Source organism: Pan paniscus, chromosome 13 (genome assembly GCF_029289425.2).
Source record: "Pan paniscus chromosome 13, NHGRI_mPanPan1-v2.0_pri, whole genome shotgun sequence".
NCBI classification, from domain to species: domain Eukaryota; kingdom Metazoa; phylum Chordata; class Mammalia; order Primates; family Hominidae; genus Pan; species Pan paniscus.
Genome location: NC_073262.2, coordinates 125,151,468 through 125,179,088, shown reverse-complemented (window position 1 = coordinate 125,179,088; position 27,621 = coordinate 125,151,468). Strand labels below are relative to the sequence as shown.

The following is a 27,621-nucleotide window of genomic DNA, read 5'->3' as shown; positions in this document are numbered from 1 at the left end:
TCTGTACTACAGGTGTGTCTCATTTTAAGAAAACAATGGATGCATGGTGTGCACAGAGTCACCCATTAAAGCCTTATGTTCACAGAAATGAAGAATCCAAATTTTAACTGGAATTCTAATGGCAAACCCATACGTGCAGTTAAAATTCAAGTTAAAAAAAAATCAAAACACAAGCAGCTTCGAGGAAAAAACATCTCTTGTCTCAAATGAGATATGTGTATGTTGCTGTTCCACTTGGCTCTTGGGTAGCTTCTTACTAGAGGATGAGGGCTTCATTCACAATCATTAAAGAAAGACTTGGAGCATTTTGAAGTTCTCTGAAGAGCCAGGATCATGGTAAAATATTTTGAAAATGAAGTTTCACATGACTAGTTCAGGGAACTGAGCAAAGAGAAGACGGAGGAAGGGAGTGGGCATGAAGGACACAGAAGGAGGTCCCAGCTGTTGGTCATGTCCACCAAGAGAGGAACAAGAAGGATGGGAATGACGCTGTGCGTGCAGAGATTGCAGACGGGGAAGGTGCTCGGGCTGACTGGTGAGTACAGTTAACCCTTGGACAAGATGGGTTTGAACTGTACACATTCAGTGGTATGTGGATTTTCTCCTGCCTCTGCCACCCCTGACACAGTAAGAACAACCCCTCCTCTTCCCTCTCTTCCTCCTCCTCAGCCTCCTCAACATGAAGATGAGGATGAAGACTTTTGTGATGATCCCCTTCCACTTAATGAAGGGTAAATGTATTTTCCTTACAATTTTCTTAACATTTTCTTTTCTCCAGTTTACTTTATTGTAAGAATACAATATATAATGCCTATAACATATGTGGTAATCTACTGATTGTGCTATCAGAAAGGCTTCCCATTGACAGCAGACTATTAGTAGTTAAGTTTTGGGGGAGTCATAAGTTATATGCATTTTTACTGCATAGGAGGTTGGCACCCCTGAGCTCCGAGTTGTTCAAGGGGCAACTGTATTTCAATGAGGAGTGATGAAAGGAGTCTGTGAAGTTACCTCTGGACGTCACCCCCTCTGGGAGGGCCTTCTCACACTTCTTGTTCGTGTGGTTTGATTTTGCAGTGTCACAGCCCTATGCTCATCCTTTAGTTCACCACCACCACCACCACTGTTATTCTTACGATCACCAACATGGTTTGGTTTTTTTTCTTGTAAGAGCTGGAGGTGTTTGGGAAGTGCCTCAGACACGCTGTTCTCTAGCCATGGAATACCATCTCCTACCTACTTCCCGTCACATTCCCTGTGCAAACCCCATCTGTTCTCTAAACCTCGCTCATGCAGTCTATCCCTCCTCCCAGTTCCCATGTCGTTGTTTTCTCTTCCCTACAGCCTTAACCATTTGGCTCCTGAATTGTAATTCTCTGCCCCTGTGTCTTCTCTGTCCTGCGAAAACTGCACAGGATAGGTTGGAGCTTTACATCTCATACGTCCTGCTCAAAGTACAAATAGAGTCCTAGGTCTGCCCTTGCAAATAAGGGGCAGTGTCAACTGTATGTACCATCTCAAATAGCAAATTTGGGATGCTTAAAGGCAGACCACATCATTGCAGTGATACGCTGTGAATTTGAATTACGGTTATGTTTATTTGGTTCAGCAGATAGAGAACGCATCTCTAAAAACCTTTTACTTACCTTAACTAGCAAAACTTACAACATTTACCTTTCAAAACATAGTGACATTTAACTCCATATAAAGTAAAAGGAGGTTCTTTAGTATCATGGAGTAGAGGAGGGGATTTAAGGATCCCAACATGCCACTTCTTTCCTGTTACCACACCTGTGGGTCCTCCAAGGCTCTCCAACATTTGCACATGATTGGATTATGACAGGAACAGAGAATTATGTAGCCTGCCTCTTATTTTTGTCCCCTTTTCAACTCAGGTCCAGTGAATTCAGAGAAAAAGGTCTACGTTAAGAAAAAAATGCAAGGAAACAGAACACTGGCTTTTAAAGCATTTAATAAGTCAAAATCAAAGTGATTTTTAAAAAGAATAAATTTACATACGGTACATAAGCAAGACAGCTGAAGGTTTCTAAAATAGAAACCTGGTGCATATGGCCCCAAAACACCACATGCTTTGATTACACTCAGGAAGCATGAGTTGCCTATTTGGGTGAGAAAATCCCATGTTACAGTGCGAGCACTGGGCACGTTTTGGAGTAATTCCAGCCACTGCTATGTAAGTGTTTTTAATTCAGGGGTGTCTTCTACGTTTTCATCTTCTGAATATCTTGTGACGGTGCAGGTTTGAGCACAACTGGCATGAAATGAGAGCTGTTTTAGATGAAGACTGCAAGACGGATGGCTTGGCCCACAGTGGCAGTGGGTTGGGGGTGGAATGTGGACAATTAGGAAAAAGGCATGTCATTCTATCTGGCTCCTGGAGAGGCAGATAGTCCTGGGGGCTTTGGTGTCACAGTTCCCAAAAGCAAGGTTGGCCAGACCATAGGCTTACATTGTGGTGAGCTTGCCTTTTAAATTAATCTCCAAGATGCCAGATCGAGAGGGACGGTGGACCTAGACTGAAGCCAAACCAGTAGGGGGTGCTCTTTCCCCAGAGAGAAACTCCAAATGTCTTGAAAGGAGCCTGAACCATACCCTTTGAAGGGGCAGGCAATGGTGTGAGACTGAGAGAGGATTTAACAGAGCAAAGTGCTTTGTGAGAAATGAATGGAAGAGGGCTAGCAAGACAAGGGTGTGAATCAGGTAATGCCTTTTTTTTTCACCCCGATGAATTTTTGTCTGAGTCTCACCACAGAGCAGGAGTGCTCAAAAACTGAGGTTGGCGTCACCAATATACACTTTTCATTCTCCAGTTGCAGTAATCAAATACTTTAAAAAGTGACCAACCATGACAAATCCTTGGCTCATTCTTTAATGTGCTGTGGCTGATATATTCATCCTCAACCCAAATTAGTTAAGTGCAGCCTTAAATATATCAGTATAGCTGATCGGCCTTCCTATTGTTGGGACTTAAAACTAGAGACAGCAGTAAAAATTATGTATATTATATATATATATATAAAATGATATATATATATCATATATATGAGAGGCCAGCACCCACTCTGTGACAATGATCACAATCCCTCTTTTTAAAAAATACAAGTGGGAAAAGCTGATCCTTTTGTCAGTTGGCTTCAGACAAGTCAACCACAATTATTTGGTGTAAATATCCAGTGTTGCGAACTCTGGCTGGGCAGCTGTGTGGATGAAAATACAGAAAAGTGCCGCATCCAGCTGACTGCTACTGCTCTGCAGGGGCAGATGAAGGCTGGGAGTACCTGTAAGCTAAGGCCCTTCCCCTGAGTTGTGCTGCAAATACTGGGCAGAGTTTGATGTAAAAGCAGTCAAACGGCAGGTCATCTTGATCATCTTTGCCTTCTAACTATAATAAATATGAGAAGAATTTTAAGTAAAAACAGGATGTTTTGCTAAAAATTCTTTTTTTTTTTTTTGAGACAGAGTCTCGCTCTGTCGCCCAGGCTGGAGTGCAGTGGCGCAATCTCGGCTCACTGCAAGCTCCGCTCACCAGGTTCACGCCATTCTCCTGCCTCAGCCTCCTGAGTAGCTGGGACTACAGGCGCCCTCCACCACGTCCGGCTAATTTTTTTGTATTTTCAGTAGAGACGGGGTACCGTGTTAGCCAGGATGGTCTCGATCTCCTGACCTCGTGATCCGCCCACCTCGGCCTCCCAAAGTGCTGGGGTTACAGGCATGAGCCACCACACCCGGCCTAAAAATTCTTGAGAAATTGGAATGCTAAGTTACATACTAAGTATCATCCCAACAGTAAGGCCGTAGAACATATTTGAAATCAAGAAAAATGTGATTTTTCGGTTTTAACACGTTAAGAGCCTCTGTAACTTTTAAGGGAGCTATTTTTTTTTCCAGAGTATGCACATGGTGATGATGTGTTGGGTTGATAAAGCACTGGCTCAGTCCTACAGGCACTAAACTTCAATGGATACTTTGTTAACTATAGTTACACTAACTTTAAAGAAAGTTCTTGATACCTGTTCTTTATTCTTAGGAACTGAAGAGGAGGGAACTCTGGTGTTTGCATAATCATCGCCTTCCCATGTTAAGAGGACTCACCCTAGTAGGCTTAATGGGTTTTGTATTTGGTTGGCTTGTTTTCCCAAGAGACACTAAAGTTGTTCTTGCATTAATTCCCCTTAAAATTGCCGAGAGATAAGAGGTGGGAAGACAAAAAGGGCGCCTGATTCTATTCAGTAGATGAGAAAATAGATTTACAGAAGGTAACTGTGAAATTGGAGGAGTAATGTCAGGGAGGCCTTGTCAGGACCAGGCAATGTCAAGGAAGCCTATCCCTTCTTTGTCAGACTCCAGAAAGGATTGAGTTCATCTGTTCTTCACAGATCCACTTTCCTAGGCAGATGCCAGTGCCTTCCAGGTTTGTATGAAAGCAAAAAACTGCTGACGATGGGCAGAGGGCCTGTCCCAAACCACTAGGAGGCAGGAGAGGGCAGGACTCTCAGTGAATCCCAGATGTATCCACCTGTGCTGAAGGCTAACCCCCAACCTGTTTGGTGATGTGTGAGCAGCCAGTTGGTTTCATGGGTCAGAAGAGTGTGGTAATGGTACCTGGAATCCTGCAAAATGCATGGAAACAAGGAAGAGCAGATCCTTATTCCAACATGAACAGCAGGACTTATAAGGAAAGCAGGCTTTTCCCCATGACCTCACAGCTCTGCCTCCACCTTTCATCTCTTCACAGTGAGCTTTCTTTCAGAGTGATCTTACCACCCAACCAGGCACAGTCTAATTTGATCATAACAAGGAGGAGGCCGGGCACAGTGGCTCATGCCTATAATCCCAGCACTTTGGGAGGCTGAGGTGGGTGGATCACTTAAGCCCAGGAGTTTCAGACGTACCTGGGCAACATGGAGAAACCCTGTCTCTACAAAAATTAGCTGGGCATGGTGGTCTATGCTTACAGTCCCAGCTACTCAGTTGGCTCAGGCAGGAGGATTGCTTGAGCCCGGGAGGCAGAGTTTGCAGTGAGCTGAGATTGTGCCACTGTAATACAGCCTGGGAAACAGAGCAAGATCCTGTCTCAAACAAAACAAAACAAAAAAACACCAAATAAACGATAAGGAAGTCACCCTGTCCAAGGAATGCAGTTTCATATGGCGCCACCCCTTCTCCTAGACCAAAGTTCCCATTTTAGAAATAAGACTCCATGCTAGGCAAGGTTGTAACGGAAAAGAAAGGCTCTACCTCCAGCCTCCCAGATCACCCCATCTCTACTGGCTCTCCAGAACCCAGTGGGGCTCATAGCTATTCCTAAGCCAGGCCACAATTCCTGCCAGCCCATGACTAGGTCCAAAGTCCATGCAACAGAAAGAGGAGCAGGGGCCGGGGTGGGGGTGTGCCTTTAAAGATCCGGATTATGGTTTTTAGCCTGGGTTCAACTGTAGCATAACCACTACAGACTAATGACCGCTATGAGACAGTTTTTCCTTTCACACGGCAGCATCATTTATCTGGTAGTAGCAAGACAGCCGTATGACTTTTTTTGTTGTTAAAGAAAAATAAGTTGTCAAGATTTGCCTACCAATAATTTTCCTATGTCTTGGCTTTCATGTCCAGTGGGCTAGTTTCCAACTGTTTGAGACTCAGGGTAATCCCAGAAACCTGTGAAGCATGGGCACAAAGGTTGTAGCGCAGATGCCAACAGATGTGTAGGTAACAAACTTGTAAGGCACTTCAATCTCCAGTCTCCGCCTGGCCTCCTTGTTCCTGGTGACCACCTTGAACCATGAGTATAATACTTGCAGTGAGAGATTTTGTACAAGCTGACGAACCAAGAGGATCAACACAATTCCCACTGCAAATTTGGTCAGACCCAAAACTAACATGTAGGTGGTGAGCGGTGGGATGTTCTGAATAACAGGGAGAGATTCAGTGGGCTTGGATACAAGCTGGAAGAAATGGTTGATCCAGAATCCTATGGTCACTCCAGCCCCGGCAGCCAGAATGGTGGTGGTGTCCGCCCGGGTTGGGCTGTAGTAATCAGAAACAGGGTAATTGTAACACAGGAAGAATGGCACAACTATGACACACACGGGGAAGAGGGGGCTGGCCGAGTCCAGGCAGTCGATGAAGGTCCAGGCAGGGTAGGTGAGGACGATGAGGAGTGCGGTGATCAGGACGCCACCCAGCACATCCTTTGGGAAGGAGAGAAAAGAACAGTGTGAACCAATGAGTGTTTCCTTGTATACAGGTATAATTTGAATCAAGTATGGCTAATTTGATATTTAAAACACAGTTTTTGCATTGTTTTATTTTACAGTACATGTTCAAAGAAAATGTAAAGTTCTAAAACTTTGAAGTGAAAATACGAAAAAATGCTTCTAACAACCATACTACTCATGTTACATATCTTCTTTCACCTTTTTTACCTTTTGGAATAAATTCTGTATTTGTTTTCTTAATGAATAACTGTAATCTCATTGTCCTTCAAACTTATATAAATCTAGTATTTCGACACTTATATCACAAATACTGTCACCGTCTTCACCGAGGTGTCACCATCCTTTCATCCACCTGGGGGTTGGGCTGCAGGCTGGCTAACGGAGGAAGCTCGCTTCTGGGGGAGCCAAATATACACAGTAAGCACATCAGTGTTATGTAGAGGACATGTTCCTTTGGGGTGGTTTGAGGAGACATTTGGATGTGGTAGCACCAAAGTTCTTCTGCGTCAGCCTTGACACTACTACCCCACCTTCAGAGACAGGATTTCAAATAGCGTGCATACAATTTCATTGAGCAGTTGTACCATGCTTTATTTAATTAATCCCATTCTTTAGAACAGTGGCTTGCTTTCTTCCATCGCCTCCTTCCTTCCCTGCTTAAAATATCTTTAACTCCTTGATGTCCCACATTTCCCTCTTTCCTTAGTCTTCTCTTTGCACAATATAATTAATCGATTCTTAGTTTCAATACCTAGAGTTAAGCACTTTCCCTAAGTTTGCATGTTTCCATATATTCTTTTTTTCCTATATGTATAATAGAATTCTAAGACTTGGTCTTGCTTTTTCTAATAACTTCATTATTTATTTCTCTTGCTTAGTGTCTAATACAATGACATCTGATTTGGATAAACAATGGGTGAGAATTAGATCTTTGAAATAATCACTAAGGCAACAGCAAGTTTCACAGTTTAGTGGGCATCCATCCATCCTTCATACAGTGGTCATGTATGAGTGCCTACTGTTTGCCAAACACAGTGCTAGAGGATCCACGTGAACCAAACATACACCATCCCCACCTGTCCTGGACCTCACGGTCTGGTAAAGAGACAGGCAGTTACCATTATTTCAGAGGGAAAGAGGCCAGTGAGGGATCCTGATGGTCCCTGGGGGCTGGAGAGAGAGAGTGAACACAGGCAGGAGCCACTTCACACAGGGCCCTAAAGTCCAACCCACGCCATGAGTACTACATCCTGGGAGCAGCCTGAGGCCCCGAAGTAGCTCTCACTGGGTAGCAACATGACTGGGTTTTCACTTTAAAAAGATTGTCTGACTGTAGTGGGGAGGGTGGACGGGGGCGGGGAGAAGTCAGGGTGGATGGGGGAGGACTAAGGGTGGATAGGGAAGGAGTAAGGGTGGATGGGGAGGAGCGAGGGTGGATGGGGAGGACTAAGGGTGGATGGGGAAGGAGTGAGGGTGGATGGGGAGGAGTGAGGGTGGATGGGGGAGGACTAAGGGTGGATAGGGAAGGAGTAAGGGTGGATGGGAAGGAGTAAGGGTGGATGGGGAGGACTAAGGGTGAATGGGGAGGAGTGAGGGTGGATGGGAAGGAGTAAGGGTGGATGGGGAGGACTAAGGGTGGATGGGGAAGGAGTGAGGGTGGATGGGAAGGAGTAAGGGTGGATGGGGAGGACTAAGGGTGGATGGGGAAGGAGTGAGGGTGGATGGGGAGGAGTGAGGGTGGATGGGAAGGAGTGAGGGTGGATGGGGAGGACTAAGGGTGGATGGGGAAGGAGTGAGGGTGGATGGGGAGGAGTGAGGGTGGATGGGGAGGAGTGAGGGTGGATGGGAAGGAGTGAGGGTGGATGGGGAGGACTAAGGGTGGATGGGGAAGGAGTGAGGGTGGATGGGGAGGAGTGAGGGTGGATGGGGAGGAGTGAGGGTGGATGGGGAGGAGTGAGGGTGGATGGGGAGGACTAAGGGTGGATGGGGAAGGAGTGAGGGTGGATGGGGAGGACTAAGGGTGGATGGGGAAGGAGTGAGGGTGGATGGGGAGGACTAAGGGTGAATGGGGAGGAGTGAGGGTGGATGGGGAGGAGTGAGGGTGGATGGGAAGGAGTAAGGGTGGATGGGGAGGACTAAGGGTGGATGGGGAGGAGTGAGGGTGGATGGGAAGGAGTGAGGGTGGATGGGGAGGAGTGAGGGTGGATGGGGAGGGGTGAGGGTGGATGGGGAGGAGTGAGGGTGGATGGGGAGGAGTGAGGGTGGATGGGGAGGAGTGAGGGTGGATGGGGAGGAGTGAGGGTGGATGGGGAGGAGTGAGGGTGGATGGGGAGGACTGAGGGTGGATGGGGAAGGACTAAGGGTGGATGGGGAGGAGTGAGGGTGGATGGGGAGGGGTGAGGGTGGATGGGGAGGACTGAGGGTGGATGGGGAGGACTAAGGGTGGATGGGGAGGAGTGAGGGTGGATGGGGAGGGGTGAGGGTGGATGGGGAGGACTAAGGGTGGATGGGGAGGAGTGAGGGTGGATGGGAAGGAGTAAGGGTGAATGGGGAGGAGTGAGGGTGGATGGGGAGGAGTGAAGGTGGATGGGGAGGAGTGAGGGTGGATGGGGAGGAGGGTGGATGGGGGAGGAGTGAGGGTGGATGGGGGAGGAGTGGGGGGAGGAGTGAAGGTGGATGGGGAGGAGTGAGGGGGGATGGGGGAGGAGTGAGGGGGGATGGGGAGGAGTGAGGGGGGATGGGGGAGGAGTGAGGGGGGATGGGGGAGGAGTGAGAGTGGATGGGCGAGGAGTGAGGGTGGATGGGGGAGGAGTGAGGGTGGTAGGCAAGGAGTGAGGGAGGAAGGAGTGAGGGAGGGAGGAGTGAGGGTGGTCAGGGGAGGAGTGAGGGTGTGGGGGAAGTGAGAGTGGATGGGGGGGAGTGAGAGTGGACGGAGCGGGGGTGGGGGGGAGACTGCCTTTCAGAGGAAGAGTTGAGTGTCCTGACCGCCTGCACCTGGCTCCAGGGCTTTACCAGTATGCACTTCAGTTCCCCTTCACCATCCCCTCAGGCTTCACCATCTCTGCAGCCTCCCTCCCCGTGGTTTCTTTTCTTGGGTGTATGAATATGCACTGATATTGCCTTAATTTTGGGGAGAAAAATCCTTCATATAGGCTTCTTGGTTACCAAAATTGAGCCAAACTCTTTGGGTTTTCTACACATGTTGCCTCCAGTCTCTCAACTTAATGTGCAGCTGCTTCTAAGCTCCTGCACTCAGATGATACGCCACTTTCAAAGGCCACTCACTGGACATTCATTGGCTGTTTCTTCAGCATCTAAGTCTTCCAACAGCCCCATATTTCCCCTTGGGGATCCATGAGGTTCTGGGAAATGATGGAGTTGAAGCACATGACCTAGGTAGGCCAATCAACGCACTGAATTCCTTTCATGGTGAATAGCGCAGGGGTAATCATGTGACCTTGCTACAACAATCAGAATGAACTGCCGGCCTGTTACTTGGAATTCTTGGAGAAAGATGTTCTTTCTCTTGACATTGTGCTCTGGGATTTAAACCCTTTACTTATCAGACCTTTAAAATTCAGCTTTTATTAATGTTGCCCTGAAATAGCCTGGTTCTTCTGTGACCTCTAAGAAGTCTCTTTCTTGGTTTCTTCCTTTACATCCTCCTCTTTCTGCATCCTAAACATGGGCATTTGCAGATTCTGTCTTTGAGCCTTGTGTGTTTCTCTCGAGTTTACATCGCTCCCTGGCTTCAACTCTCCATTCCCTATCAGTGTGCCTCTCAAATCCACATCTTTGAGCCTCTCTCTCAAAATTGAGGCCTGCATTTTTTGATTGAATGCTAAACATTTCCATCTGGATGTCCTATCAGCTCCCTTAAACCAATCTTTCTAAAATAAAAATCAACAACCACCAAAAAGAAAAACGGATAAAAGAAATGAGCAGCTAACAGAAAAGGAAATATAAATGTCTCTTAAATATATGAAAATATCCCTAAGCTTACTTATAATAAGGTATGAAAATTATGCTAGGGAGAAATTAAAACTTATGTTCCCACAAATAATGGTACATGCATGCTTATAGCAGTTTTATTAATAATCAGCCCAAACTGGAAACAACCCCAATGCCCCTGAATGGGTGAATGGGTAAATAAACTGTGATACTTCTCAGCAGTAAAAAGCAACACACTACTGATGCATGCAACAGCTTGGATGAAACCTCCAGGAAATTATGCTGAACTGAAGAAGTCAAGCTCCAAGGGATACATACTGTATGGTTCTATTTAGCTAACATTCTCGAAAAGATAAAACCATAGTGATGGAGAATTGATTAGCAGTTGCCTAGGGGTTTGAGGGTAGGGGGAGGTTGTGACTCCGAAGGGATGGGAGGAGGGAGGTTTGAGGATGATGCAACTGTTCTTTATCGTGGCGGGGGTCACTCAGATCAATACATGTATTAACATTCATGGAACTTTATGCCAAACAAAGTCAATTTTACTGCTAGTTTTTAAATTAAAATTTCAAAATATATTTCAGACACGTAAACAAAAATAAAAAGCTGGTGGGCTCTTTTGTTGCCACTGAATGCCCGCTGCTGTCTGCAAAGCAGGCTCTGGACCCCTGGCGAGGTTCCCAGTATAGTTGCTCCCTTCTCCACCTTCCCACACAAACCGTGCAGAGAATCAACTCCTCGCCTGTCCCTGCTGACAGAGATGCGGAGGTTTAACGTTCTGTTAATGAAACTGTAGGGGTGAACTGGGACTCTTTTTCATTAATCATATGAATGCAAAATGGTATAACATTTATGAGGAGGAGCCTGTCAATAGTTTTAAAAATTACACATTTATTTATCCTCCAGCCCAACAATCTCATTCTGGGACTTGACCTTAGAGATATAACTGCTCACGTTTAAAAGGACATATTTACAAGCTATCTGTTGTAGTATTGTTTGTAATAGCATCACAGTGGAAATAACCCAAGTTCCACCTATAGAGGACTAGTGAAATTGAACTATGATATAGCCACGCAGTGGAATACTATGCCACTGCACAAAGAACAAGGAAGCTCTGACAAGAAATTTTAAAAAGCAAGGTGCAGAACAGTGCATACAGTATATTACCATTTCCATTTTTAAAAGCTGGGCAGATACAGAGATACTCTTTCACTTGAATACACAGAGGTGCTACTTGGATGGCTGGGTACAATCAGGAAGGAGACTTTTCACAGGATGCCCTGTGTACCTTTTGAATTTTGTATCATGTGAATATAGTACCTCTTTTTAAAAAGTAAGATAAAATTCAGTCTCTCCTCTTCCAAACAGTATCTGCCTTTCAACTTCCACACGAGTGGGATCAGGACCCTCACTGTGTCCTCTACACAGGTTGGTGTGATAAAATCTCACCCCTGAGGCTCTGAGGGCATTTTGTTTGTGTGTTTTTAAAGGCATAAGAATTCTGAGGGGAGGAGGAGAGCCAGGTGCAATGAGTTTCACACTGCAAACAAGCCTCTCCTCTCTTGTGGGGGACAGAAGATTCTGCCACTCAGATCACCTCCCAGGCAGCTCCACTGGACTCAAGTCTGAGCCCTAACGAAGCCTGGAAGATAAGAACAGTCATTTTACCTAAATGTATAATGAATGCACAGAGCTAAAGAATGCTGCTTTGAGACTTCCCTGGCAGAGGGACGTCCAAAAGGACGAATCCTTTCTTCCTCATACCTCTAGGCCACACTGCCCTGATGGTTATTTGAATGGGAAACGTTCTCAAATTTTAGTGTGCATTGGAATCTCCCAGGAAGATGCTTAAAATGCAGATTCAGGGTACTGCCCTATGATTCTGATCAGAAGTGTGGCCCAGGAGTCTGATTCTGATGTCGTGAGTCTAAATAGAAAACTCGGAAATACTAGCGTAGAGGTTTACAAAGTCTTCTATGACATGGGTTACATTAACCTATCTTCCAGGTTTTCTCTCACTTTCCCATTTGAACTTTCTGCCTCACTCACATACGTCTATTTGCTTTTCCGAAATATGCCTAATACAATTTTAGGGCCAAAGTTTTGCATTTGTTTTATGTACAGCACACTTTAATCGCCTCCATCAAGATCTTATTGGTGCTTCTAAGGCTAAATTTAAAAGCTACTTCCTTTCCAAAATATCTTCATGTATTAACACAGTTGGAACCAACCTTTCTCTCGCTTTCTCCCTGAACTGAATGTGAAGGCACTTGCTAAATGTGACTCCAAAAGCCCTTTCTTGCATTGCCTTTTGCTATTGTTGTGTGTTGCCTGCCTTTCTTCTAAGTTGATTATAGGGTCTGATCAGCAAGGTCAGGGTCTTTGCATTATTCCACAAAGCTCCTAGCCTAGTGCCTAACACGTAGCAGACATTGAGTTACAGGAATTGGGACACTGGAATGCATTTCTCTTTTTTTGTCCTTTTTAAATGTTTTATTTCCATAGGTTATTGGGGAACAGGTGGTGGTTGGTTACATGAGTAAATTCTTTGTTTGTTTGTTTGTTTGTTTGTTTGTTTGAGATGGAGTTTCGCTCTTGTTGCTCAGGCTGGAGTGCAATGGTGTGATCTTAGCTCACCACAACCTCTGCCTCCCGGGTTCAAGTGATTCTCCTGCCTCAGCCTCCTGAGTAGCTGGGATTACAGGCATGCACCACCATGCCCAGCTAATTTTGTATTTTTAGTAGAGACAGGGTTTCTCCATGTTGGTAAGGCTGGTCTCAAACTCCCAACCTCAGGTGATCCGCCCACCTCGGCCTCCCAAAGTGCTGGGATTACAGGCATGAGCCACTAAACCCGGCTTGAGTAATTCTCTAGTGATGATTTGTGAGATTTTGGTGTACCTATCACCTGAGCAGTAGACACCGCACCCAATTTGTAGTCTTTTATCTCTCGCCCCCCTCATCCTTTCCTCAAGTCCCCAGAGTCCTTTGTGTCATTCAAAACCATAATGCAATACCACCTTACTCCTGCAACAATGGCCATAATCAAAAAATTAAAAAATAATACATGTTGGCTTGGATGCGGTGAACAGGAAACACTTCTACACTGCTGGTGGGAATGTAAACTAGTACAACCACTATGGAAAACAGTGTGGAGATTCCTTAAAGAACTAAAAGTAGAACTACCATTTGATCCAGCAATCCCACTACTGGGTATCCACCCAGAGGAAAAGAAGTCATTATACGAAAAAGATATTGCACACTCACGTCTATAGCAGCACAATTCACAATTGCAAAAATGTGGAACCAACCCAAATGCCCATCAGTCAACTAGTGGATAAAGAAACTGTGGCATATATACAATGGAATACTACTCAGCCATAAAAAGAAATTAATTAATGGCACTCACAGCAACCTGGATGAGATTGGAGACTAGTGTTCTAAGTGAAGTAACTCAGGAATGGAAAACCAAACATTTTATGCTCTCACTCAAAAGTGGGAGGTAAATTATGAGGATCCAAAGGCATAAGAATGGAATGCCTTTCCCTTATCCCGATTATCTATAATACTTAGTACCCATTGTTTCAATATATAAATAAAAATCTGTCTTCCTTTCCTCTGTCTTCCTTTGTAATTGCTGATTTGTAACCAAATTCTCAGACATCTGGTTGAAATATTTTTTATAAATGAATTCTGTTCATCTTCAATGCATCAGGAGACTAGACTATTTTGGTTCATAGCCCCAGCATTTGAGGCAAAAGTAATTTTAGTTAATATGGCTGTTGGTGAGATTTTCAGCCATAAAGGTGATATTGTAATAAAGACATGTAGGTATTTTTGTAAGGAAAATACTTGGACTCTAGCTAATGAGCTTTCTAATATAAGTCTCTAAATTTCTTATAATAAAATTATTCCAAACAGTTTCTAAAGATAAAGACAGTTAAATACTTGAAAATTTGAAAACAACTTTTTATGTTAGTTTTTTTTTAAGCTACTAAATTCACAGAAACTATGAAAGCTCACAAAATATCTGTCTCTGAACTGGAGCTGTTGTTTTTATTTTTATTTTTTTGCATATTCAAAGTTAGGAGGTTACTTCTTTGGAGCTGCATAGTGCTTGGCACAGTATGTGAGGCCAGAGGGAAAACGGTTCACGGTTCTACAGGACAGCAAGGACAAGCTATAGCACAGATGACTGTGTAACAGAGGGGAAAAAATAGGGATAACTGTCCTGAACGGGTGGATTTGAGGGATAGGGAGAAGACAGGAAAGAGTGCAGATGGTTGATAGGGAACATAAGAAATATATGGAAGACAGGTAAAGAGAATGGTGCAAAAGGCATGATAAGGGAAAGACACGAGAGCAAAAATGGTGAGAATAAGTATTATTTACTTTGCAAAGAACAAATGTAAAACTCCTTCCCATAGAGAAGTATAACTAGACTACAAAGTATACAAAATATACAGCATATTCAAACACCTAGACCCAGTGATTCCACTCCTAGGAATTGATTCTAAGAAAATAACCAGAGACGATAATAAGGCTGCTCATGAAGTTTACATACAGGGATGATTCCTGTTTGGTTCTTGTTGGGTTATTTCAGCTCATGCCATTTAAGTCCAAAAAGTAACACATGCTCCATTACAGAAACATCAGAAACAAGCAAAAATGCTTAAAGTATGGAACATACATCATAATAAGAAAGACTCTAGAACAATAAATCAAGCATATTATGCTGCTTACACCAAAAATGAGATAAAAACCATGCTGCCTTCTTATTTAATAATACAGCAGGAACATTTTCCATGTGAAAAGACAAATTTCTGCAACCTCATTTTCTATGGTTTCAAGGTAACCATAAGTGAGATGTTTTAAACATAATACAAGCTTTACAGAAAGTATGATCCTAATTTTATATAAATATATACTTGTAAGCATGGATAAAATGTCAGAAGGAAATAAAAATGTTAAGAATAATTTATTCTCTGTGTTGTGACATTACAGATGACTATTATCTTCTCTATACTCCAAGATCTTCCAAATTTTCTAGAGTCAATACTTGTTATTTTTATTATAATAAAATGAAATCGAGGAAAAAAATCAGAATGTGAAAATCAGAGTGTTTCAAAACAGACTAAACTAGAAATGATTGTTTATAATTTTCACATCATGCCAAAAAAAGAAATATCCCTAAGAATCTATATAATAATCAATGTACCATTCCTCCATGATCCAAGTAACTTTTAAAATAAAGGCATACAGGCTGGGTGCGGTGGCTCATGCCTGTAATCCCAGCACTTTGGGAGGCCGAGGCGGGTGGATCATGAGGTCACGAGTTCAGGACCAGCCTGGCCAATATGGTGAAACTCTGTCTCTACTAAAAAATACAAAAAAATTAACTGGATGTGGTGGTGCGTGCCTGTAGTTCCAGCTACTCAGGAGGCTGAGGCAGGGGAATCGCTTGAACACGGGAGGTGGAGGTTGCAATGAGCTGAGATTGCACCACTGTATTCAGCCTGGGTGACAGAGTGAGACTGTGTCTCAAAAAAAAAAAAAAAAAAAAAGCATACAAGATGTGTTTCCAGCCTTACCCTATGGATTGCATTGTTTGAAATACAGTCAACCTTTAATTCAGTTTGCCATCCAAGGTTTATATGTAGCCTTTTAAATTATTTGGAAAAAAAAAAAGAATCATTACACAAAACTAACATTTTCCAACGTTCAAATGCAGAAAGTTCTAAATCCCTTTGATTTTTTAATCTATTTTCATTTTCAGTTATAAAACTTGATATTTAGGTAAAAGCTTGAGCTTTATTATATCTCATTACAGGAAACAATAATAGAGGCAGACAAGCTCCAGTGTGTAGAAAAGAATGCTAATAGAACTACCCTAAGCATCAGAACAAATTTTAAAAGTAAATGCTTATATAAACACATAAAATAGAGTGTTTTCATTCTTAGCCAAACAGAAACACTCCTTTTTTTGGTAAACATCACTGGGTATCTCAACAGCAGACCCTAAACCTGAAAACTCCCAGCATTTATTAATTCTGACCCTACATCACATTCCCATATGCAGTTTACTGCGACAAATTTCCATTCTATCTCCAAACATCTTCCCTGAAGAATGCTATTGAACAGGCCAACACAACACAAGGTTAGCTAGTGAGAAAGAAAGGGAGAGAACAAATCCATTCAGTCAATTGTTAGGAAAGAATGCATTCAGATCTTGAAACTATTTATGCCGAGAACTCTATGATTCTGGCATCTTCCCCTCTGCCAGGTCCCCTGCTGAGAATGTGAAGGGCCTTCTCTGCCCTTGGCTGCCTTCACAGAGTAAGCTGAAGCCAGAAGCAGAGTAAAAGCCAAGACCCACTTCTTTGCAGATGCTGCGAATGCTTTGTAGGCAAGTAGACACTGACATTAAAACAAACTGAAACAAACCAAAACACTGCAGTTATTCTAGAAAATAACTTTTAGTCATAGATCGGTCAATGTTTCCTAGTTAACAGACTCAGAATATTTATTCTTTTCTATGCTAGCACAAAATGAAATCAGTTGCTGAGAATAATGCAGATGAGATTCAATAGCAGCCAAATCACAAGGAGGAGGCAACATTATTCATGAATATGAATATAAATGATTACGGAGAGAAACCTACATGTAATTAGCATATGTATAGGGGAGAAGAGTGAATGCATAAGTTCAAAAATATTAATTTCCTATTGAAAGCACATCAATGTCCATAGGGATCAGTCAAAAGCAGGAAGCTGATTTACCTGTCACATGGTATGAGCAAAAGCAGTAGAATCGCCTGATACGAATGGGTCTTTGAGTGGGCACTCTGTCACCGAAAGCATGTCTTTTCCATGTCATGACCGTCCTCTGAGCCACCTTAGATATCCCAGCATTGTTACAAGTCTAGAACTAAAAATCATTAGGTGTGGAAAGAGAAGACTTTGAAAAAGACTGAAAACTGACTGAGGCTCAGGAGTAACTACATGAGGTAGAAAAAAGTACGTCAATTTGCACCTTCTGTAATTTTAGAATAAATGTCCACTTGGAAAGTGAGCATATTTAAACCTGCAGTTGAAATTGACATTTTTAACAGAAGATGGTTTTCTATAAGTGTGTTAAGAAAAATTATACAAAACATGGACAGAAGGTAAAACCTGATTTCCATGTCATATGGGGGCAAAGGCCACCCCAGGATTATAAAAGGGAAAGTACTTTGTTCAACTTATTGTTTACTATTGATTAATGATCTCAGACTTAGTGAAATGACAGGTTAGCTGGCAGATTTTTATCTGGTTGAAATGCAAATAATTTCGATTTGGTGGAAATGAAACCTACAAAGGTTACAGTTTGTTGCCCTGTAGGACGGTAATAACCCTGTAGGACACATAACTAGTTTTGTATATAACCCAGAAATTTCAATGTAATATTTCTTTATTAGATTGTCTATACATATTTACTAGTTCCTTCATTAAATCTTACTGGTACTTTCATTAATTAATGAATTTAATAAAATCTTTGACACATATTCATTTTATATTTGGAAGGGAGTTATGATTTTACCATTTAAAAATTATACCCTAGCAAGTAGATAATTATTTCAGTGTTTATTTATATGACTAAATATTTATAAGGAAAATTATGTTAGATGACTGAATATGGATATTGCATGTAAAAACAATTATAATTTTAATTTTGCTTTCCTTTGTATGTTCTCTTTAAATGGTGCTGGTTTGCTAAAAGGTAAGTAAGGCAGGTATTACGTTTCTCGATGTGATAATATAATAGTATAATAGTATAATTTGCATACTTTGTATAATATCAATATTAACTGGAAAAGTATTTGAGTATACTATATATTTCTAAACTTTATTTCATATGAAGCATGATTTAGGATATAATCACTTGCTTGTCTTGACTTCACAGAATCTAACAAGTCCAAACAGAGGTCTTCATGAAACAGACAAAATTTCCCCACCCATAATTCACATAAATATGAACCGTTCTAATTATAATGGATCACAGGATTTGGCAGGTCAATAGGATTGTGACATTAGATCAAACAAGCCTCCGGGCAGGTTATAACATCATCTTTGACAACTGCCAAGCAGCTTGCGAGAATGACAAGCCTAGGGAAGGGCAATCTGCTAGAAGACACAAAGACACTGTCAAACATTCAAGCGATTTTGCTCAAATCTGGGTGGGCAGAGGGGCCTCTGAGCAATAAGAGAACAGAAAAGAGTTACGTTGGACGCTATATAATTGTTAAGCAGGCCCATGCAGGTTGAAATTTAATTGGTATTGTCACCATATTTGCTGGGATGTGCATCTACACTGTTTCAGTGCTTTTCAAACTGTATATTGCATTCAGATCTCCTGGGAAGTTTGTTAAAATGCAGGTTCTAATTCAGTAGGTCTGGGAGGGGTCTGAGAGTCCGCATTTCTGACAAACTCCCAGGTGACACTGAGGTTCCTGGTCAGAGGATTCACCTCACTAAATCACAGAGGCCAATGTGAGCTCTTCATGCTAAAGGGGACACATCAGAGCTTCTGGCATGTTCTTTTTTTTTTTTTTTTGCAATATGTGTAAAAGAATAAAAACATCTGAATTATATCAGTACTTTTGTAGTCTTTGAAAGTCCTAGAGTGATATTCCAATATAGTAATACATAAGCGCAAATAGGCACAAGAGAAAAATCTGGAAATTCTTTGTAGACCTGGAGACATGGGTGCTCTCATGCAGAGGAAAGTAAATCTATCCCAGCCCTTTGTCACTGACCTTGGGAAATGTTGCTTGAGCTGTTGAGTCCTGGCTCCTGTGCAAAAGCAAAACTCCCTGGGGAAATACTTTATATCCCTTCTACATACTAGGAACTAGAGATTACTGGAGATTTTTAAAATGTTAGTTTTTTGCAGATTGTTCCAGTGAAGTCAAATATGGCCATGTTCTCTTTTTGATGAGGCTGGACAATCTCACTTACAGAGATTGTGACATCTTTGTTATTAAGTACGTTTCAAGTGAGCAGAAGGTTAAGCCATTTAATGTTATTACAATGGGGAAGTGACATCCAAGATGTAATGAGGTACGAGATTGTGGTGCTTGGGTGACCCTTTGCTTTCAGAAATGCGGTGAGTGCTCAGGATTATGGTGTGGAAATCCAACTATGCCACAGGCCTATGCACATGAATTAATTTTATGCAGGTGTCAGGGCTTTAAAAAAATCAAATAAATCATAGCACTTACTGGAAACCCTGTGTGAATTTAAACATATGATACATGACATGTTTATTTCCTTTCCCAAGTGAGCATGTTTTAAGGACCATTCCCACAGGCATACGTAAACACAGACCTTAGCAGTGTTTTGAGATTGAAATGAAGTTCCAGACCTTTAGCTAATTTTCAGAGCATAGCTGCAAGCCAGCTACTTTGCTCTTCTACAGCCGCTGTATCCAATCAGCGTGCATCAATTCACCAACAGGATATATTTTGGTAACAGACCAGTTCTCAGGCAGTTTTATGGCTGTGATGGATAAACAATCCATTTGCCCTTTTGTGATGGGCTGGAATCTGCTATTTCTCTTGACAGGCTACTTGGCCCGGCTCAATTCTGCACTCTTTAAGGTGGAATTTCTCATTTTGAAACAGCCACCACAGAGAAGGGAAGGATAGATATTAATTCTTTTGAGAACATGATTCCCTTTTTCAATTGTATTTGGGAGGTAGGGTTGCAATGATTAAGAGAAATCTTGCAAATCAATAGTTTGAGAGTTTTAAAATTGATTCCTAAACAATAACAGACAAAAGACATAAGTTCTTTGAAGGCCAGGTATGGTGGCTCACGCCTGTAATCCCAGCACTTTGGGAGGCCGAGGTGGGCAGGTCAATTGAGGTCAGGAGTTCAAGACCATCCTGGCCAACATGGTGAAACCCTGTCTCTACTAAAAATACAAAAATTAGCCAGGCATGGTGGCACATGTCTGTAATCCCAGCTACTCAGGAGCCTGAGGCAGGAGAATCACTTGAACCTGGGAGGAGGAGGTTGCAGTGAGCCAAGATTGTGCCACTGCACTCCAGCCTGGGCAACAGAGTGAAACCCTGTCTCAAAAAAAAAAAAAAGACATAAGCTCTTTGAAACCCATGTACTTGTTTGATTGCCAAAGTTTACATTAAGTGTTGTTCTATTTTTAAAAAAGAAAAAAAGACACAGAGCGAAGAAAGAAATCATAATAAATGCAAGTACCAGTGGAAAAAGTAGAGCTATTTTTCATCGCAGTAAAGTCTAAAATCTTTCCTCTCTTCTAGGAAATCCTCATGTAAATAATAATAGAGCTCAAAAAATTACTTGTTCAGTCAATAGCTATTATGTGCTTTTATTTTTCATTAGCTATTACTTACTGAGAAATATACTTAGATAGGAGGAGAATAAGAATACTCTCTGTCCATTAAATAAAAATAGCTTTATTATTTTATAATAACAAGTCAGGCCCACTATTAAAAATGCATTTCAGAACCCCTTGTCCATAACTAACGCCCCATACACGCTCACAATTTTGTAACACTGGCACCACACGGTGCAAGCTGTTCTGTAACTTGCTTTTTTAAAAAGATTAATAATATGTCGCAGGCACCTTTCCAAAATAACAGAGCTATACTATAGTTGGCCCTCCATATCCATGGGTTCTGCATCTGGATTCAACCAATCTTGGATCAAAAATATTTGAAAGAAAAATGGATGGTTGTATCTGCACTGAACATGTACAGACTTTTTTTCTTGTCACGATTCCCTAAATGATAAAGCATAACAACTATTTACACAGAATTTACATATTAGAAACTAAATAATCTAGAGATGATTTAAAATGTATAGGAGGATAGGCACTGATTATATGCAAATACTATGACATTTTATATAAGGGAATTGAACATCTGTGGATTTTCACAACCATGGAGAGTTGTGGAACCAGTCTCCCACCTATACCAAGGGAAAACTATATTTTAAGGCCTGTATAATATTCCACTCTATGACTTTATTTAACAAGATCTGATTGATGGATATTAAACATATTTTCATTGTTTGCAATTAAATGCATTCATGAACATGTTGGAGGCATAGTACAGAACAGTAATTCAAAGCATGCATTCTGTAGTCAGCCTGCTTAACTTAAAATCTCAGTTCAGCCTTTTAACAGCTACATGACCTTAGTCAGGTTACTTAACTTCTCTATGTCTCATCTGTAGAAATGGGATAATAATAGTGCCTCCTTAGTTTTCTGCTAACTACCCTATGAGGTAGTTAATATATGTAAAGCACTTAGAATGGCACTTAGCAGATCAAATGCTTAGAGATACATCTAATATATGATAGGCAAGACCTCTATACAGAAAACAACAACATTAATAAGATAAACTAAAGACCTAAATAGAGGGATGTGCCATGCCCATGTATTGGAATAGTCAATATTACAAAAGATACCAGATCTCTCAAATTAATCTATAGATTCAATTTAATCCCAAGAAAAAGTCTAGCATTGGAGAAAATGAAAAGCCGATTCGAAAATTTATATGAGAATACAAGAATAGTGAAGATATTTGAAGAACAAAGTTGGGGGCTGTCACTACCTGATATCAATACTTATAACAAAACTGCAGTAAATAATGACAGTGGCACTGGCATGAGGATAGACAAATAGACTAATGGGAAGAGTACTGAGTACAGTCCATGATTTTGTCTTCTGTGGTTTCAGTTACCCATGATCAACTGTAGTCCAAAAATAGGTGAATACAGTACAATAAGCTATTCTGAGAGAGAGACCACATTCACATAACTTTTATGACAGCATATCGTTATGATTGTTCTATGTTATTATTGGTTGTTGTTGTTAATCTCTTACTGTCCCTAATTTATAAATTAAGCTTTATCACAGGTGCATATGTATAGGAATAAACATAGTATATATAGGGTTTGGTACTACCTGCAGTTTCAGACATCCTTTGAGGGTCTTGGAATGCATACCCTGAGGATAACAGGGAACGACTGTATGCATAAAGTCACTTGACTTATGACAAAGTTGATGTTTCTGTTAAAGGATAAAGGGTAACCCTTTCAATAAATGGTGCTGAGTAAATTGGGTATTCATGTAGAACAAAAAGGAATCACAGATCAATTCAATGTAGATTATAGATCTAAATAAGAAAAACAATAAAACCTCACAAATATAATAACAGAATATCTTTATGACCTTTTAGCAGTCAAAAAATATCTTACACAAGACACAAAAGTTGTAACCATAAGGTAAATATTGATGAACTGGACTACATTAAAATGAAGAACTTCTGTTCACCACAAGATGCCAATAGGGTGAAAAAGCAAGCTACGGAGTAGGAAAAGCTCCAGCTTAGGTGACATAGTGAGACCTCATCTCTATGAGTAATAATACAAATTAGCTGGGCATGGTGGCACACGACTGCAGTCCCAGTTACTCAGGACCCTGAGATGGGAGGATTGCTTGAAGCAGGGAGGTCAAGGCTGCAGTGAGCCTGCATGACAGCGTGAGACCTTGTCTCAAGAAAAAAAAAAAGAAAAAGAAGTTTGGAATATATGTATCTGATCAACAACTCACCAATAAATCAGTAAGTGAAAGTTAAGCAATCCAATAAAAAAAATAGGTAAAAGACAAATCGTCACCCCACAAAGGAGGGTATCTAAATGGCCAATGAACATACAAAATGAAGCTAAATGTCATTATTAGGAGAAATTGAAACCACATGAGATAGAAAGATGTACTCATAAGAATGGTGAAAATAAGAGTGATATTCACAAGTGCAAATAAGGATGTGGAGAACTGGAAATCTTAGACACTATTGGTGAGAATGAAATTGTTAAAATTCTTTGGAAAACACAATGGAACATACTAAAGCTGAACATATGCATGCCTCAGGACCCAGTAATTTTACTTCTACGTTCATACTCAAGAGGAAAATGTACATATTTGCTCTAAAAGGCACATAAAAGAAAGTTTGGGGTAACGTCATTTATAGTAGCCTCAAAATGGAACCAGTCCAAATATGCATCAATAGCAGAAGGGATAAAGTGTGGTATATGGTCATGAGTTACATGCTACACAACAACAAAAATTAATGAATGAGAGCTACATACAGCAACATGGTGAATTTCACAAATAGAACAGGGAGTAAAAGAAACCCGATACAGAACAAAGCATACTGTATGATTACATCTATATGAATATGAAATCCAACTAATCTATGGTGTCAGAGATTTGGGGAGCGGGTACCTTTGGGGAGATGCACAGTAGAGGGTATGAGAGAACTTCTGAGGTACTGATAATGCTGTATTTCCTAACATGGGTGATGGTTACTGAGGTGCGTGTTTACTTTATTGGAAATTAACCGAGCTGCACATTTACAATTTGTTTACTTTTCTCTATGCACACCACAGGTTGATAAAAATTTATAAAGTTTTAAATTGTTTTTCTTACCCAGGCACAGTGGCTCACACCTGTAATCCCAGCACTTTGGGAGGCCGGGGTGGGTGGATCACTTGAGGTCAGGAGTTCAAGACCAGCCTGGCCAACCTTCTCTACTAAAAATACAAAAATTAGCTGGGCATGGTGGCACATGCCTGTAATCCTAGCTACTCGGGAGGCTGAGGCATGAGAATCACTTGCACCCAGGAGGCAGAGGTTGTAGTGAACTGAGATAGCGCCACCGCACTCCAGCCTGGGTGACAGAGTGAGACTCCATCTCAAAAATAAATAAATAAATAAATAAATAAAATATTTTTCTTATTTTGAACCAAAAAAGTGGGGATGCACATTTCTTGTCCTATACAAGGAAGCCTCTAAAAGTCTCTTCTTAATCTCTAAGCGCTACTTACACACCTATATCCAGATAAAGACCTAGGTACCAGGCCTCTATGAAATTCTCAATTCCATTAGGAACTGTAGAACTTTCTTCTCCTTCCCTGGCTATCCTGTCCTTCCATTTATTAAATGAAGTGTGCAAAGCATAAAACAGCATGTCTTGAGATACTCTTGCCAGCAGTCTTCCCTCTGTCCTAAGAACTGGTGCCTCAAACAGCCCCAAAGCCCCATGCTGCTGACACACTGCTCCATGGTCGTTTCTTACACAACTCTGCACTTGCCACAGTTAACTTAGAGTTTTAGAAACACGAAAGTGGGCATCCATGCTTGGATGATATTTGCTGTTCCAAGACACTCTATTACATTTTTTACAAGTCAAAGTTTATAAGCTGGCCGGACGTGGTGGCTCACACCTGTAATCCCAGCACTTTGGGAGGCTGAGGCGGGTGGATCACGAGGTCAGGAGTTCGAGACCAGCCTGGCCAACATAGTGAAACATCGTCTCTACTAAAAATACAAAAAATTAGCCGGGCATGGTGGTGGATGCCTGTAGTCCCAGCTACTTGGGAGGCTGAGGCAGGAGAATCACTGGAACCTGGGAGGTGGAGGCTGCAGTGAGCCGAGATCACGCCACTACTCCAGCCTGGGCGACAGAGCAAGACTCTGTCTCAAAAAAAAAAAAAAAAAGTGTATAAGCTAAACAAAATTATGCTGAAAAAATAATAAATGTATGATCTGGCCTGGGCTCCCATGTTAAATGCAATATTCAGACTAATGGATGAATCTTGTCAAATCTGACTCAATAAAGTCCAGATAAATAAGGGAGAAAAAATAGTGCATTCATGACAGTGCTTTTTGCATTAAGAGAGGCATACAATTATAAGCTATGGAAAAACTTCACCCTTCAATGAAACTACCTGTAACACACTATATAATCCAAAAGGCAAGCACCTAATAAAAGAAAGAAGCAAACGGAGCCTGGCTCCTATGGAAGATTTCATCACCCCCTTAGTCTTAAATCGAAACTGGAACTCACCTAGAAACACAAATACAACACGCAGTAGTGTTAGATCTCAAATCCATGCTGTCCCTAAATGTGGCTGCTTTTTATTTATTTGGGAAAAGTGGATGCATTCTCAGTACCACCCAGATTTTAAGCCTTTATCGAGCTCCCTGCTCAGCATGCTGGAATTTAATTGGCATTTCTGAGTCTTTTGAGAAACCAGCCACTTCCCAATGGACCACATCTGAAGCCAGAGTCCTAGCCCATTCAGCTGCCTGGCCATTAGCCTCAGTGAGGTCCCCACTTCCCCTCCCAGTCAGGCTAATTGTCAGTTAATTGTAGGCTCCTCCAGGTCTGACCACACACCATGCTGAAGCAGCCTCCGAGGTGCCAGGCTGCAGAATGTCAGAGGCCAACTGGTTTCTCCACTGCAGCAGAAAGGATGCGAGTGGCTTCTGGTCTGAGGCAGATGGACTCAGTGCCTGCTCCAGCCCTTTCGACTGTGGCTCTCTGCCATGCAGGGGCCTCTGACCTCTGCATCGCTCTGGTGCTTGACCAACTTCTGTCTTTGTCCGTCTCCTGTGGTCTGCACTCAAGGCTCGTCCAGCTCCCATCCTAGACTTCCAGCCCTTCCAGCAGCGGATTCATCCCCCACTGGTCAAAGAGATGAAAACGGTGCCCCCACTGTGGCTTTTTTTTTTTTTTTTTGAGATGGAGTCTTGCTCTGTCACCCAGGCTGGAGTACAATGGCATGATCTTGGCTCACTGTAACCTCCGCCTCACAGGTTCAAGCAATTCTCCTGCCTCAGCTTCCTGAGTAGCTGGGATTATAGGCACCTGCCATCATGCCTGGCTAATTTTTGTATTTTTAGTAGAGATGGGGTTTCACCATGTTGGCCAGGCTGGTCTTGAACTCCTGACCTCAGGTGATCTGCCCGCCTTTGCCTCCCAAAGTGTTGGGATTACAGGTGTGAGCCACTGTGCCCAAAGGCTTGAGTCACTGCGCCCCCACTGTGGCTTTTTGAACAGCGTTGGGAAAGAAGGTACACAAATTAATTTGCCTGTGTTTGTTCTTAGTAATACATATGAAAGTTCTTGCTGGAAAATATGCTAAGGCCTAATCCCAACAATGGGTATCTGAACTTCTCCTTTGGTGGTTAAATAATGGTGATTTATTTTGTCTTTTAAAAAAATTAAAACCAAGAGGGAGTGAATGTTTTACCATGAGTATTCATTACTTTTGAAACTAGAAATAATTCCCTATTTTTACAAAAGGGTAAAAATATGTCTCTCTAGGGTAAAGAGAAAACAATGACATACTAACATAGTGACTGATGCTCAGAAACATAACTAAATTCCCATTTTATCTCAGTAACTCATCCAACAGGGTGTAACAGAAAGTAAGGCTTGGTAGGGTGTAATTTATATTGCCATCGGCTTTTTTTCCCATGTTAAGTAAGGCAGTTTGAAGTAAGTTTTTTTAAACAACATGAAAAAATACAACAAAAATGCTCTAGTCCAAAGCCAGAACACAGTTTTGTATGGTCTGCAGATAATTTAGTATTTGAGAAACCTTTTCAACATTCTCTGACTCCAACCAAAACTAAAACAGAACTTGGGAGGAAAAAAAAATAAATGAATAAGCAAATAAAACAGTATCTGTATAATTATCCAGAGATCAAACAATTTACGGACAATAAAATAAAGCAGCATTTCAGCTAGGTCAGGTGCAAAATAATGGAACAAGTATTAACTGTTTGTTCATATTTCACACATTCGCTAACAACAAAAATTCTGGCTAGTTTTAATATATTTGGGATGGTTGTTTCATTAGTCAAAGGGCTTAAAATCCGTTTTGTGTAAGTTGAATAGTCAGGGCATCATAAATATAGTATGACGAGCCTTCTTGGTTTGCTCTAGCCCTCCTTCCTCCACAAACACAATATTAGGTCCACATTTTGAGCCTTTGAAAGAGTAGAAAAAATGCCATGCTATAGATGCAGAGAGCATATCATGGGACTTTGTCTGCCCTGCTTCTGATGCCAGGAGGCACTTTATTTTAGAGAACTGAGCCTCCTGTATGCCAATCCCAACCCTAACCTTTGCTGCCAATCAGAGCCACTGCTCGCACGGGTTGGCTCCAGACCTGGCTGGTTCCATCACAGTTCTCAGCACCCCTGGGATAGCATTTGATGCAGCCACGGACTTATTATCCAGGTGCAGCCAATGTGAGATCTTCCCTGAAACTCTCCTCCCTGAAGTCCTTTAAGGAGCGAAATAGAAAAAAAAAAAAAAAATGAAGCCCAGAACTCCAATCTCAGGGAGGATGGCAGCCCGAGAGTATGAATCCACCATGCAGAGATAAGCTTGGGGAAGAGTGGTGAGGGAAGCTTCTGATGAAGGTCAAGGCCTGGGGTCCCACTCTCCCAATGCCAGCTGCACCTCTGACCTCCTTATACTATGGTTATAAACATCAATACATTTCCCTGTAAGCTTAAACTAGTTTGAGTTGATGTCTGTTATTCTCATTCAAGG

At 41.8% G+C, this 27,621-nt stretch overlaps 1 protein-coding gene across 1 annotated transcript in view; it reads right to left on the bottom strand.

Annotated features, from left to right (window-relative positions):
- Positions 1–1,955: 1,955 nt before the first annotated feature.
- SGPP2 (sphingosine-1-phosphate phosphatase 2) overlaps positions 1,956–27,621 on the bottom strand; it is a 135,185-nt gene continuing 109,519 nt past the window's right edge. The window contains exon 5 of the mRNA XM_034955262.3: positions 1,956–6,209. Within this exon, the coding sequence (XP_034811153.2) occupies positions 5,658–6,209 (552 nt within the window). The 3' untranslated portion in view covers positions 1,956–5,657. The remainder of the gene's footprint in view (positions 6,210–27,621) is intronic.